Source organism: Falco peregrinus, chromosome 13, assembly GCF_023634155.1.
Source record: "Falco peregrinus isolate bFalPer1 chromosome 13, bFalPer1.pri, whole genome shotgun sequence".
Lineage (NCBI taxonomy): Eukaryota > Metazoa > Chordata > Aves > Falconiformes > Falconidae > Falco > Falco peregrinus.
In genome coordinates, this window is record NC_073733.1 from 1,636,989 (window position 1) to 1,650,613 (window position 13,625).

At 48.4% G+C, this 13,625-nt stretch overlaps 1 protein-coding gene across 16 annotated transcripts in view; it reads left to right on the forward strand.

Annotated features, from left to right (window-relative positions):
* LOC101919878 (H(+)/Cl(-) exchange transporter 5) overlaps nucleotides 1-13,625 on the forward strand; it is a 43,314-nt gene that overhangs the window by 11,617 nt on the left and 18,072 nt on the right. For 10 of the 16 annotated variants that reach the window (XM_055817943.1, XM_055817952.1, XM_055817948.1 and 7 more), the window contains one exon: nucleotides 5,815-5,964. In XM_055817943.1, the coding sequence (XP_055673918.1) occupies nucleotides 5,815-5,964 (150 nt within the window). Of the gene's footprint in view, nucleotides 1-169; nucleotides 326-445; nucleotides 779-2,842; nucleotides 3,038-5,814; nucleotides 5,965-11,763; nucleotides 11,915-13,625 lie in introns of those variants that run through there. The other 6 variants (XM_055817950.1, XM_055817955.1, XM_027783561.2 and 3 more) reach the window with 4 other exon arrangements.

The following is a 13,625-nucleotide window of genomic DNA, read 5'->3' on the forward strand; positions in this document are numbered from 1 at the left end:
TGATGTTTTGCCTCCACTTGAGTTTTCCACTTTGCAGGGCTGAGTGGCTTAAGCTATGTGGAATGACGAATTATTCATGAAGAGGTGATACTAATGCAGACTTAAGGACCTCAGCTCTAAGTGTCTGTGTCTGTCAATGAATGAGCATCCTGTGGTGGTGAGTCCATTAACATGCTGTATCAGCCTGACATACAAAAGTGCCAAGGAAACGTCGCAGGATTCGTACGCTGCGATGTGGTGTTACCTGGTGAAACATGATGGTGTGCGTTACCTTGCTGGAAGGATGTCAGACTGGAACATGGAATATCATTTGCCTGGGGCCCGTGTGAGCATGTGCCAAAGAAGAACAAAAGAACCCTAAACAAGCACTAAAACAATTCAAGTGTTTGTGTTCAGCTTGTGTTGGTAGGTTTCCCAGTTTCTCTAAAACCATCTATTGTTTCAGTCCAGCCATACAGCCCTTACCTAACGCAAACAGCTCGCCTGGTGTTTGTTTGCCTTTGATCAAGTGGCTGCTGAGGAGGAGATGCTTTGTGGAGCTGTGGGGTGGAGCGGCAGATCCCTGCTGCTCTAGTCAGCCTTGCGCTGGGACCACTCCCTGTCGTCGCTCCAAGCTGCTTGCTGCAGGCCAAAAGGGCTTCTCCAGGCTCCTGCTCCAGTGCTGACTCCTCGGGCACCCCAGGAAGGGAGCTGCCCTCTCCGATGGGGAGAGGAGGGGAGCGGGAGAAGTGGACTGATGCTCAAGAATGAAGCAGCTGTCTGCAAGAAGGGCAAGTAGGTAAATAAATGCTTTCATGATCATATGCTTAAAATGCAAAAGGCACGTTGATAATTAATTGAGCCACTAAACCCTTAAGTGATTTATGTGCTGTTTGTGAAACCAGGCCATTGGGAACAGCGACATTCATTTTCCTTTGAAGATACTTGTATGCCACATACTGCACCTGAAGGGAACTTGGATGGTGTAAAAACCACAACACCCTCTGTTCTCAGCTCACCTGTTTCTGTAGCTTCATCTGTGCAGAAGGCGAGATTGCTTGTAGTCACTTCAGATGGCACAGGGAACGAGAAAGGAATGGCTTGGAAAAGCATAGTCGCTTCTTTACAGCTATGAAATTATACTTTTAAGGGTTCCGCTGGGATCTGAACCCTGATTTGTTTTCACATGAGGGCAGACCTTCTAGGCCTCAAAGGATGCTATTCTTGCCAGGAAATACTTAAAAGTGGAGAGTTCCTCTTGCCTTGTGCTGTTTGTACTTTGTACAGTGGTGGTAAAATCCCTCTCATGTGCTCCGAGTGCTGACGAGGGGCTCGGCGGGGCAGCCTGGTGTGGCAGCACCTCGGGTGCCCCAAATCCTCCTGCTGCAAGTCATTCGGCTTTTTAGTCACTGTATAATGACAGGTCTTGCCCTTCTCCCTGGGGTATTTGATTTGGCACTGCAGCTGTGTACAGGGCTTCTCGGTTCCAGTCATCCTGTACAGCTGGGAGGCTGTGTGTTACAGCAGACCTTCACAGTCACCTCCGCTGTACCCTGCCTTCATCGGGAGCTGCTGCCCGGCGTTGCCTTTTCATCAGTATGTGTAGCTGGGGGAAGCACGAGCAGCACACATGGAGCTCCTCCGAGGTTGCTGCCTCCAGTTTTGAATGCACGTTGGTTTGATTTTGAGCCGTTAAAGAAGAAATTACAGACAGTTGGGGTTTTTTGGGGGTGGTTTGGGTTTTTTTGGTGTTGTGTGGTGGTTGGGGTTTTTTTTTCCTCCTTGATTAAGGTCAGTGTCCAGCCCTTGTGCCGTTCACTTGAATTCTGCACATCAAGCCTGGGCCTGGTAGGATTACATGTGTCGTGGGCCGGAATACAGCAAAATCCAAACCACCTCACTTAGTTTACAGTAGACTGAAATTTCTCTGTTGTGGAGTAACCCCCTCTGCTCTGGAAATGTTTGTTTTTTTTAATGGCACTGTGAGCCTCTGGATGAGGATGCTGCAGGAAAGCCCTGCTCTGCTAGCTCCCAGCTAGGTGCCAGGAGCATTGACATAACAGCTAAATGATATATTTTTCTCTCCTTTCCTTTGGTTTTTCAGTTACAATTGGCTTACTCTGTTTTTTTTTTTTTCTTATTTCTGTGCCACTGAAATCGTGGTAATACCACTGGTAATCATGGGAGGGGATGTGCCTGCTCCTGTGAAGAGATGCTGTGGGGACAGGGAGGAAGAAGTGTCCTGAACTACCAAAGTACCGCTTAGATTTGCTGATCTTGCGGGGTGGGGGGAAGGCAGTCCTGTGACCTTGGGTTTTCACATGAAACAGTCGCTAGGTGGTAAGCTCGCTCCTTCCCCCGCAGCAGGCAGGACTCGTGAAGGCAGCAGGTCAGGGATGCTCCTTGCCTGTTTCGAAGTCCCATTCTGGTGCAATGTCCTTGTGGTGCTGGTGGAGCCGCAGCCAAGCCTCCCATCTGCCGGCGGGGACAAAAATGCTGTGGGAACTTTTACTGCGCTCTGTCTTGGAAAGCGTTGAAGCTGCACGCTGGAAGGGCTGGTCTGAGCCCATGCCTTGCTCTCCCAGGGCTCGGCATGGGTGGTGGTGGCAGTGCCGGAGCTCACCAGTGCCATGGCTTGCTGGTCCCACTCCTTACAGCAAGGAAGGGGTGACTATGCTGGCACGAGGCCGGGTGCTGCAGCTGGGGGAGCAGATTTGCTGGGTGTACTGGTGATGTCGAAGCATGAGGAGCTGCAACGTCTGGTGCTGACTGAAAAGGGCTTTGAGGGCTGCAGCTGGCGTCGCGGCAGAGGCTGGGCTGGGTTTGCTGGGCAGGCTGGCAGCCGGGTGCTCTGGCTTCCTGGTTGTGAGTGCTGTCATCTGAGTCACTCCCAGCCGTCGGGGCCGACCCCTGGGTCGGGTTTTGCTTCGTTGCTTCCCTTTGCCTGGCTGCGATGGGAAAGACGAGCAGGGACAGAGACAGGCAGAGGTGAATGGGAGCAACTGGAGGATGATGGCTTCTCCCCCCGGAAAGCGTTGGGTGCATCAGGAGCCCTTTGGTACGTACGCCTGCTGCGGGGATGGTCTGGGCGGCACCTGTGGCCTGGTAGGAAAGGAGCAGCTGTTGCCTGATGTGTTGTGGTAAATTAACAACATAGATAAGCATGGGAACAGTCTTTTTTTTTTTTTTTTTTTTCTCTTTGTGCTCATAGTTTAACCTGGAAAGGCATTGCTCGCCCATAGAGGGAGCGTTCTTGTTAGAAAAAGGGACTTAAACCCGTGTCTCTAGAGATTGCTGTAGGACTTGGGGGAGAAGCAAGTGCAGAATTACCATCATCTGTGTCCTTTTTGTGCTGCGTACATGCTGGGTGTTACCTGGTCTCTTCTGTGACTGGAGGGTACTGTGCTTGTTGCTTTGGTTTTGGTTTTTAAAACTGTAAATGAGAACAAACTTAGGGATGGGTTGGGGGGCCAGGAGGTAACATTGCTCCAGTTTCTGCTCTTCAAACAGGGACTTGTGGCTGCCTGTGCTGGCAGTGTCATGTTGGCTGAGGAACAGACTGGCAGGGCTATGAATTTACACTTTTTGTGCAAAGCAAAAATGTGAATGCAAACGTATTTTAAACCTCCCCTCCCACTTATACACACACATGAGTCTTACTGTAAAATACCTATAAAACCATATTATGCTGCAGACAGGCCCTGTGAGACATGAGCAGAGTTTCTTCAGTTCTTTGCCGGGGTGAAGGGGTTGTCCCAGCCTCAAGGGCTGGGAGCTGGCATCCACTGTGCTCCCTGGAAGCAGCTTAGTGGAAGTGCACTACAGCACTAATGAAATTTAGTTATTTTTATGGTTAGTTGGCAAATAATTGCTTTGTACTCCTCAGTTTCTCCTGCCTTCAGTCCTCCCTGCATGCTGATGGAGGACTGCAGCCCACGCAGTCTTTGTGCTTTCAGAGCGTGCTAAAAGCATCGCTGCTGGCAGGGTGGCGTGCAGCAGCTCACGCGCCTTCCTGAAGCACCCGGTTCCCCTTGGCCAGTGCTCAGCGCTTTCTTTACTGGTGTGTTCTGCACTAGTTTAATGAGTAAACAGAGCTTAAAAGTTAAGAAACATTTGCTCCACAGAGTAAGGCTCATGGAAGAGCCCAGTGCATCACTTTGTAAAATGCCAAGGTTGAGGGTTTTTTTGTGTGGTGTGGCTCTTTTTTTTTCTTTTTTTCTTTTTTTTTTTTTTTGTAATAGGAAGTGTTTTCTGCAGTGTGTGTAATTCGTACTGTTTGCAAGTGCTGGCTGGCTTTTTCCCTTCCTGAAATAAGGCTGAGCTGCATATTTGGTTCCTCTAATTCTCTTGAAAAATACGTATGTTTGCAAGAGAAAAGCAAACACAGCCTATCTTCTTGTTAAGATGAAAAGATCCCTGCTTTCAGGTTGTAAGAGCTATTTTTGAGGCTGAGACCTCGATATTTTCTTTCAGTTCAGTTTATTTTTATGCTTTCAGAGCTTGTGCTTTTGTAGTTCCTGCCATCCTGGAGAAGAGGAGGAGAGATGATGGGTTTTATGTTGTGGTCTGGTATGGGCAGCTCCTTGAGATGGCTAGGTCTGGCAGCAAGTCAAGGGTACTTAAGATAATTTATGAAGTTTAGTAGCACTCTTCCAGATTGCATTTTGCAGCTTCATGTGTGGGTGGATAAGAATCATCATTCACTTGGATTGTTTTGGTAGTTGCCTGTGTTTTGGAGAAGGGCAGGTAGGTGAACTTGGCACATCTGGAGAGCATCATAGCTGCATCTCTGCTGTGAGGATCCTTCCTCCATGATCGGTTTGCACAGTGCTTTAGCAGCAAATGCAAGGATATCATGGGAGGTGAAAGGACCAAAAAAAGAAGAAAAAGAAGTAATTGCAGTAATTGCAAACCTGTTGAAAGCACACATGGAGATTATTTTAAAAATACATCAGTGGATGGCACCTGCCTTGTCGAACGTGGTGTTGACCTGAGTCATTTTCTGCCTGCTGTTAGAGTGGATTTCCGATTGCTCTGTCTGGTAGTGATCAGCAGATAGAAATTGATTCACAGTCCTCGTGGGAAATAGAAAGGGGAAAATAGAAGTGCTTTGAGAGGCTTTTTAGACCAATAACATAGAAATATAATTGGCTTTCTATAGAGAAAAACATTATCTGAGGCATTTGGACTGCTCCTGTGTTAGAGGTTGTAGTTGGATCACTGGAGCACAGGCAGTGGTAGTGGGTGAAGTGGGACAGTGCACCTGAGCTATGGGCAGCTGAGATGGGGCTGTTCCTTGGTTTTGGGGTAGTTGCTTGTAGTTTGTGTGTCTCATAGCCTTGATCAAGCTCGTCTTGTGGCTGGCAGCCAATAATTCAAAACCCAGTTTGAGTCCTTTTCCAGCAGGCAGTGGACTAAGGAGTAGAGAGTGCGTGTGTGTAGGATCCCTGATTACAGAAGGATTTTCCTCTGTGGGGCTTGGCTTGGCCACACAAAGTTTTCAACACTTGTTCTTTTTTAAGAACTTGGGCACCTTATTGCTGTCGTGTCTGTTTGTCTTTCCTGTTGAGTTCAGATGTCATACTGGGACCCAGTGCTTGTTTCTGGCATGTGGCAATATGAAATCTAGTGCAAGAGATTTACTTGGAATTGTAAGCATCCAGTTTTGGCCTGAACTTCAGGCGGTTTTGCTGCATTTCTCCTTCACAAGGGAAGAGCAGTGTGGCCTCCTGGTCTTTAGGACAAAGTGTCAAGTGCAGGCATCAGTCCAGTTGGCTTAGAAAATGAGTTTTCATCTTCATACTTGTGCTCTAAAAAATTTCCTTTCGCTCCCAGGTTTGGAAGCTCTGGCCATGGATCAGAAAGGCTATCGACGGGGGAGTTTCCAGAGCAGCACTAGTGATGAAGATATGCTGGAAATAGCAGGAGCCTCTCTGGACTTCTCCATGGCAGACGATGACCCACCACTCGACAGGGAGATGGGAGGTAATACCCATGCATCTTTCTGCTTTCAGTTTTTTGTAATGGCTTTTGGTAGGATTTCATGTTAATATTTTCTGAGTGGGTCCCACTGGTCTCTGCCTAGGATGGGTCTTGCATTTCACAGCACCAATGTGAATAGCTTGCAGGATTCTGCACAGCACTGCATCCCTGAATAGACTTCAGCAGAACAGCTGAACGCTTGCTGATGTGCCACATTTGGCTTCCAGCGTTGCTTTGTAATGGAGGCTGGTGGGTGGTGTGTGTTCTGTGCAAAGTAGAAAATGTCCTTAAAATAAATGGCAGTAGCAAGAAGCATGTGAGTGGCTTTGTTGTGGTGGAGAGGCACTGCTTGTCTGTCTCTAGCAACTGAGCTGCCTGATCTCAGGCTGTGTGCATCCAGTAACCTGTCAGGGGGGAAGACTGCTCTCTTCGCAGTCTGTGTCGTTACTTTGCTGTTAAACGTAGCATATCCGCTTCCACTGCTTCACTTTTAGGGTTTCTGGATAGTCCTTTCTGGAGTTTTCCAAAATAGCTGCCACAGGGAAGAGCTGGCTTTGCCATGAGGGAGGGAGGTATCATCAATGCAACAGGCAAGGATGACAGTGCAAAGCAATTCCTAGGGGTTTGTGATAAAGTAGAGACTCTCTCCTTCCCTTCCCTTCCCTTCATCTTTACCTATAATTTTAGAGATTTTCCGTTGTGTAGAGAATCTCAAAATGGAACAACACAAAAGGGTTTGGTGCTAAGCTCGCACACAGCCTGAGGTGCCTCTCCTGCTACCAGTCGTCTGTCCAGGGACAGTCTGTTGCTGCCTCCTCTAGTCTGAGCCTAAAGTTCTGAAATTAGTGGGGGAGAGATGTATGTGCACGGTTTTGCCGATTTGCTGCAGTGACTTTGGCACTGGACAAGCAAGATCTGTCTGATTTTTGTCTTCTGGGAATTATCGTAAGTTAGTTTAAAAGCAAAAATATGTCATTTTGGGCAGCATACTGCAAGTTGCCATGACTTCCTATAAGTCACCTTATGCTGCTTGTCCCCTACCCCAGTTTACTGTAGGGCAAAAAATAAAAAGAAATCCTTCTGGTTTGCTTCTCAGCTATGTGGTCTGCTTCTAGGTAGTGCAAATGAAGTCAGACTTCCTCAAATGTCACCTGTCAGTAGCTGAAACCATCAGCTCTAATGCTGCGGGAGATCCTATAGGGAGCATGCGATTGTTTTCTACTTGGCTTGGGCCCTCTCACCACTTTCAGGCTGAAGTGGAGGAAGTATCGCTGTTTTTGTGGTCGTTGCACTAAGTCTGAGTGATAGGCATTGGTTTATGGTTAAAAAAACTCTGTCTGTGCACAAAGAGGATGTGTACAGGATTTATGCCCAGACTGTGGTGTTTGCTAGGTTCCATCTAATGTGAAACAGAGTGGCTGCTATGTCAGGGTGGGCTGTGGTGCTGACATCGGGCAGTGTGCTCGCTCCAGCCTGACCTGGCGGTAGAAGTGACTTTTAGAACTGGGCACGTCTGGGAGTCCACTTCAAAACTCCTCATGCAGAGCTTGAAATAATGGCTTGTGGCCCAATTTACTTCTGAAGATTGATTAATTACTAGTGTCTGCAGAATTAGGTACATAGAAGCACACACATTGTGCATGTTGGTAATGGAATTGTAAATTCATGTCGTTTTACCAGCTGGTGAGAACTGCTTTTTCTATAGCCGTTAGGGTATCAGCTGTCTGAAGTTAAATGTGTGCTCATGTTTAATATTTAGAGAGAAGCAGCTGAATTCTTTAACATCTTGTAAGGAAATTATTATTCTGTGGAGCTTAGAAGCAGCGGTGGGTAGCTCAAGCTGAGTTTAGTTTTGCTGCTGGCCTGCAACAGCACTTGGTTGTTTCCCTCCTTGCTTAAATAGGCTTTTCCCATCTCTGCTCAGGGTGTTTGAGGACCTGTGGCTATGTACATGAAAAAAGTGGGGGTCTGCCCTGCTGGCATGTGCGGCGTGGAGCAATGGTGGCAGCGGTGCATCGGGGGGGCTGCCCTGAACCGGGTGGCAGAGGAGCGGCTCCCCTGAAAGAGGCACTTCTGTCAGCAGGATGCTCAAGTGTGGAGCAGAGGGATTGACACAGAAATAAAAGAGAAAAATCTAAAAGGGGAAAGAGTTGCTTGCCCAAATACTGGTTTCAGTTCACTCTACAAATTTCCCCTGTTGACTTCACGAAATGTTTGCTGGCAAATGCTTGGGTGCCAGTCATGCAACCTGAAGATGTGGTGGTACAGGCTTAACTGGAGCTCGAAAGGTGGTAACTGAGGTTCTTCTGTGGTGGAGCCGGCTGCAAACCTCTGGCTGGGACTTGCTGTTTTTGCTGTCTGGTGTGTTGTCAGACGGAAGTGCATTAATGATATCCTTTTGCAACCAGAACCTGGCCCTCCCTTACCGCCTTCTCCAAGACTGTCAAATTCTCCCACAAGACTGGTAGCATCTCAGATTGAAAAACCAGCCACAACTGGAGCTTATAGATCCTGTCAAGTGACCAGAGGAGGAAACATCACCCTGCTGCTTGGTAGACTTGTAAATCTGGAGTGCGTTTGGCAGCCAGTGCTGCTCCGTGCTTCCCTTACGCACCCCTGACTAATGAGTGACAGCACTTTCGTGCTGTGTCAGGTCTCCAGTGGGAGCCAGCCTTGCCCGCTGCCTGGAGCGCAGCGTGCTTGTGTTGAAAAATACCTTCCCCTAAGATCTAGACTGACTATGAAACTTTGTTCCTAATTGGTACTTGCAAGAATGCACCTGCTTCCCAAAGGCTGGAGCTCTTCAAGAGCTTGAGCCAAAATGTAGATGTGCTGAATGCTTCAAGCTTGTTTCAGTCAAAATGGTTTGAAATGGAGTGCAGTGATGTTTCAGGGTTGCTACTCCGCTGTTGTGTGTTACTGAAAATTCAGAGAGTAGTGCATTCTCTCTTATCTTCTCTGGTTTGGACTTAAGCATTTTGCCAACAAAAGTGACAGATAAGACTTTCCTCAATTAATTTATTTCCACGCACACACATACACTGTTAAATTGTGCTTGGGAATCAGACTTGACTTTTTAATAAAATCCCCTGATACTTTTCTAGTTTTCCTTGTAGTCTTGGTACTAAGGTAGCGGTGTTACAGCAGGCAGCCAGTGAATCTTAGTAGCGCTTTCTCAAAAATGTTGTCAAAGTGTAGATTTTAATCTTTGCCGAAGGGTTGATAGGGTGGCGCAGTCTTTTTAAGGATACAGTCATGCTTCCCAGAAGTTGTCTTGTCTTATTGGCATTGCCTCCTTTCTGTGCCACAGTAAAGGTGACCAGAACTATGCGTGATGTTCAAAGTGCATTTGTACAGCACTAAGTCTTTTCTGCTTCTTAGTTTAAGGGGTTTAAAAAACAAAACAAATTTCTTTGTTGACTGCTGTCAAGTATTGATCAGTGGCTTGCAGAGCATTATCCATAGACACCTGAATTTTTAAGTTGGACACACTTTAAGCATGACATTGTTTGCAGCTGCTGTCTTTTCCTCCTCCCTGTATGCCTTGCTTTGGCATTGACTTTCTTCTGCTCTCTTGTAGCCCAGCTGTAGTCCTTCGAAGCCAGCTGAAGAGATGCTGGTTACACAGCACATGTTACTGTAACTGTAGCCACCACTTCTCCAGATCACTTAGAAATATGTTGAATAGTTAGTACAAGCAGAAATGAATGGGATTCCACTGTCACCTTCCTCCTGTTTTGAAAACATAGGAATTTATCCCTTAAAAATCCTGCATCTTTAGCCAGTTGCTTTTCTGTGGGAAAACTTTCCCTGTTACTCCCCAAGAGCTTAATTTGCTTAAGACCTTCTAAAGAAAATTCTGCCCAAAATTTCATGGATACACAAATACATGGTCAGTTAGATTATGTCTCAGTCCTGTTTTTTTTTTATTTTTTGGGAGAAATACAAAATTTACAAGGCCTGATTCCTTTAGCAAAATCTATTGGAACAGCTGTAAGATCCCCTAGACAAGGGGTTGCTTGTGTCAAGTAGTTCGTTATGAGGTAAGTTGTACTGATTTCTCATTCCTTGATATCCCTTTCTGCAACTATTAAAATAAAAATGGTTTTCTCTGAACAGGTCAAAGTAGTTCTGGTTGGGTGTATAAGTTAGGCAGTGATGCTGACTTATTTTGTGCTTTTCTTTAGTGACCCTTTCTCTGCTTTTTGCAGCGGTGAGGCAGACACTGGGCTCGGGAGGAACAAAATGTGATGCCTGGGATCATGGCAGTCTCTGGATGTGCTTTAAATTGCAGGGAGCAAAGGCAGGACTGTGTTCCCCGCTTCTTTTACAAGAAGACATAAAAATGTTTCCGTGACTGGAAAGTCTCCTTTTTGCTGTAGGATTTAAGAAGGTTTTTTCTTTTTGATCTCTAAGGGCTAGAATTGAGAATTGCAACGGTAGCAAATAACGCCCAAAGGTGCAGCAGGGTTTATTGAAGCTTGGGTGTCATACGGGTTTTTGTTTTTATCCGCTAGCCTTGTCCTTGTCTATGCTCTCCAGACACACTTGCTCCATGCAGTGGGAAGTGGAGGCAGGCAGTGTAGCTAGCTGCAATATTGGGGATGCCCAGCTGGCTGCTGCTCTTGAAGGATTAAATACCTTTGCTTGGTTTGCTAGCCAGGGGATTTCACTAAACTGCTGCACCTCTGGCAGGTTAGACTAATTGACCCACCCGTTAAAGTGCTGAATGGCCAACCCTTGAGATCAATCCCTGAGCTGGCAGATATCTCCCTTGGTTTGGTTCTTCACCAGCCTTCCTCCTTGACCTGCAGACAGAAACCCAGCAGCCTCCAGCCAGCATATCAGGTGAGACCAAAGTCAACGCTTGCTAGGGTGTAGTGTTTCAGACTTGCCAGACGACGTTTAAATGACAAGCTATCGCTAGCAAATTGAAGCCAGAAGAACTTAATCATCAACCCCTTTGAGCTCTTATGTATATTGAACGGCAAGATAAAGAGTGCTCCTGGGGCCCTGGGGGGTTGGGGAGAGTGCTCTGAAGTATTGCCTGTGCAGAGAGGACAAGAAAATTCCAGTGCCTGCCTGCCTGCCTCCTGGAAAGACAGCGAGTAAGGAGCATTGCTATCAGCTATTTAGCAAGCAAAATGTCAGCTTGGTGGAAAAAGGGTTTATTTTGGTACATCTGTAACTGACCCGCCACCGTCAGGAAACTCCATTGCTAAATGCATGTTTTCCTGTGGCGATGCTTGACTTGGTCCAGACCTTTGAAAACATGCGGCTGCAGAGCAGAGCATGTACCAGAGCATCCCTGGTCTGGCATGGTTACCTGGGTGCTCGAGTCTGGGGCGTCCCTCCACTGACAGACTGTGGGGGAGGTGGCCCAGTGTGGAGTTTGCCGTATCTTTGGGGTTGGCGTGTCAGGGTGAAGGGGATCTGGAGGTCTGGGCGCACAGCCTTAACCTGCCCGACTTGTAGCGCTTATGAGGGCAAACTGCATCGGCATCGAGTTGTTCTCCATCCTAAAGCCCTTGCTCAGTCAGCTTCGGCTGCCTGCAATACCGAGGCCGTGCTGCGCAGCAAAGGGGCAGATTTTACTCCCGGGGAATATATTTTGCCAGATAAAACGTGCTGCCTGAGCAGCTCCGAGGCGCAGCCTCCGTTCCGGGCGCGCCGGCAGTCCCGGTCGCTGGGTGCAGCCAGCTCGCTCTGGCCTCGCCTGCCTGCCCCTCCAGCGGGGCGCCGCGGCTGCTGCAGCGGCCGGCGCGTGACGCCGGGTGACGACACGCGGGGTGCGGGGAGGGCCCGGCGCTGCGGGCCCCGCTTCGCCCGGCGCGGAGGAACGGGCTGCGGCCAGCGGCGCCGCGAGGGGAGCGGCTGCCGGCCCTCGGTGCGCTGCCATGGGGCCGCCGGGTCCCCGGGGTGCCCCCGCGGGCGGAGGAGCGGCTGAGCCAGGGTGAGGAGACACCCCCCCCGGGGGGGCGGGGGGGACCGTGTCTGGCTGCGGGCGCCTGTTGCGACGGTGGTGGCTCTGGAGCTGCCGGGGTGGAGGGGTGGCTGGGCAGGGCGACAGCCGGGGTGGTCTGCGGGGTTTGTGCCGTGTCATGGTTGGTTGTTCGCTGCCAGGCTTCCTTTTGTCTGCAAAACCCTTCTTGCTCCAGATTTGCTGGAGCAAGGGAAGCAGCGTGCAGGCAGACCTCTTCCAGGTGCTGGTGCTGTTGTCTTGCTGTACGGGCAGGACAATTAACCAAATCCTGGGGGTGTACTGTGTTGCAAATGACAGACAGATGCCTGTAGCTTTAACGAGCAAGGCTTTTTTTTTTTTTTTTTTTTTTTTTTTTTTTCTCTCCAAGCCAGGCAGACTCTCTGAGGTGGAGCATTAACCCATTTTGGGGAGAAGAGGTGATCAAAATGCTAACAAATCTGTGTTTTCAAAATGAACTGTGCTTCTCTTAACAGAGTTGCATTTAACTTGCTGCCTGTAGGTGTTAAATACTGATTTAGAGATGTGTACAATCATCTTGATTGTGTTTTGGCAAGGCATTATTGAGCTCATTTTCTTCCTTTATTCCTATCTGGTTATCCTAGAATCCTTGATTTGCAACAAGCTGAGGCAGGAAATAGGATCTTGATAAATATTTATGGCTGTCAGCCATCTTATATTTGGGAAAAAAGAACGCTTTTTTTATTGTCTTCTGCCAAATGGACAGCTTATCTGCTGCTGTGAAAGTGCTGTGCATGGCTGGAGACCTTGGGGTTCTGGTTTCCTAACACAAACCCTGCTGCTGCAGGGGCGGCAGGCTGGGCTGGACGGGTCGGTGTCTGGAGAGCAGGATCAGTCTCCAAACTGCACCTGGCTGGTCCTGAGTGTGTAAGTCAAGTCAGACCATTCCTTCTGTGCTTGGCCTCATCACGAGATCCCGTGGTTGTGGTACAGATGGGATCATGCGGGTTGGTACCTGTGGGATTTTGGTGCTGTATATCAGGGTATTGCTGAGGATGACAAGACCTGCAGCCCCTCTTGCATTGCGGGGCAGTGTGTGCCCTTGAGGTCTTGTTCATGTTGCTCTGTGGCAGCTCTGAGCTGGGAGTGTGTTCCCAGGACAGCTAAAACTTGCTGGTCTGGGCAGTTATTCCAGAAGAGTGAGCAAGGAATGACCCTGATCTCATTGATGGGTGATTATGTAAGGCTGGGGTTTGCAACTCAGGTGAGAAATGGGCTACAGAGGACTTCGGTCTCTTACTGCCTTCTGGTATATCTTCTGTATCCACTTCTCTTTGGTTTGTTGCTGGCTGGCAACCGCTTACTGAGACTGCTCGACTTGCATGTGAGCTGGCTGGCAGCACCTTACTCTTCTCCTTTTTCCGACCAGCAATATGTGTTGTACAAGACTATTATTTTAAAATGGTCTTCAGAGCTGGGATGTCAGGGAGTTCATCTGTGCAACACTCTACTGCTTTACAGCTTGTTGCACAGCTCCATTCTCTGCCCCCTCCAAATGCGGAGTACAGCGACTGTGTCTCACTGTTGTGTTACCTTCCCAGACGCTGAAAGTAGAGGCAGGCTGCAGGTGCAAAAAGAGGGGTTATCAGTTGCATCCTTCCCTCCTTCACGTACACTGGTCACATCCTTTCCTCCTCCATTTCTTAAACGGAAGGATTGTGCA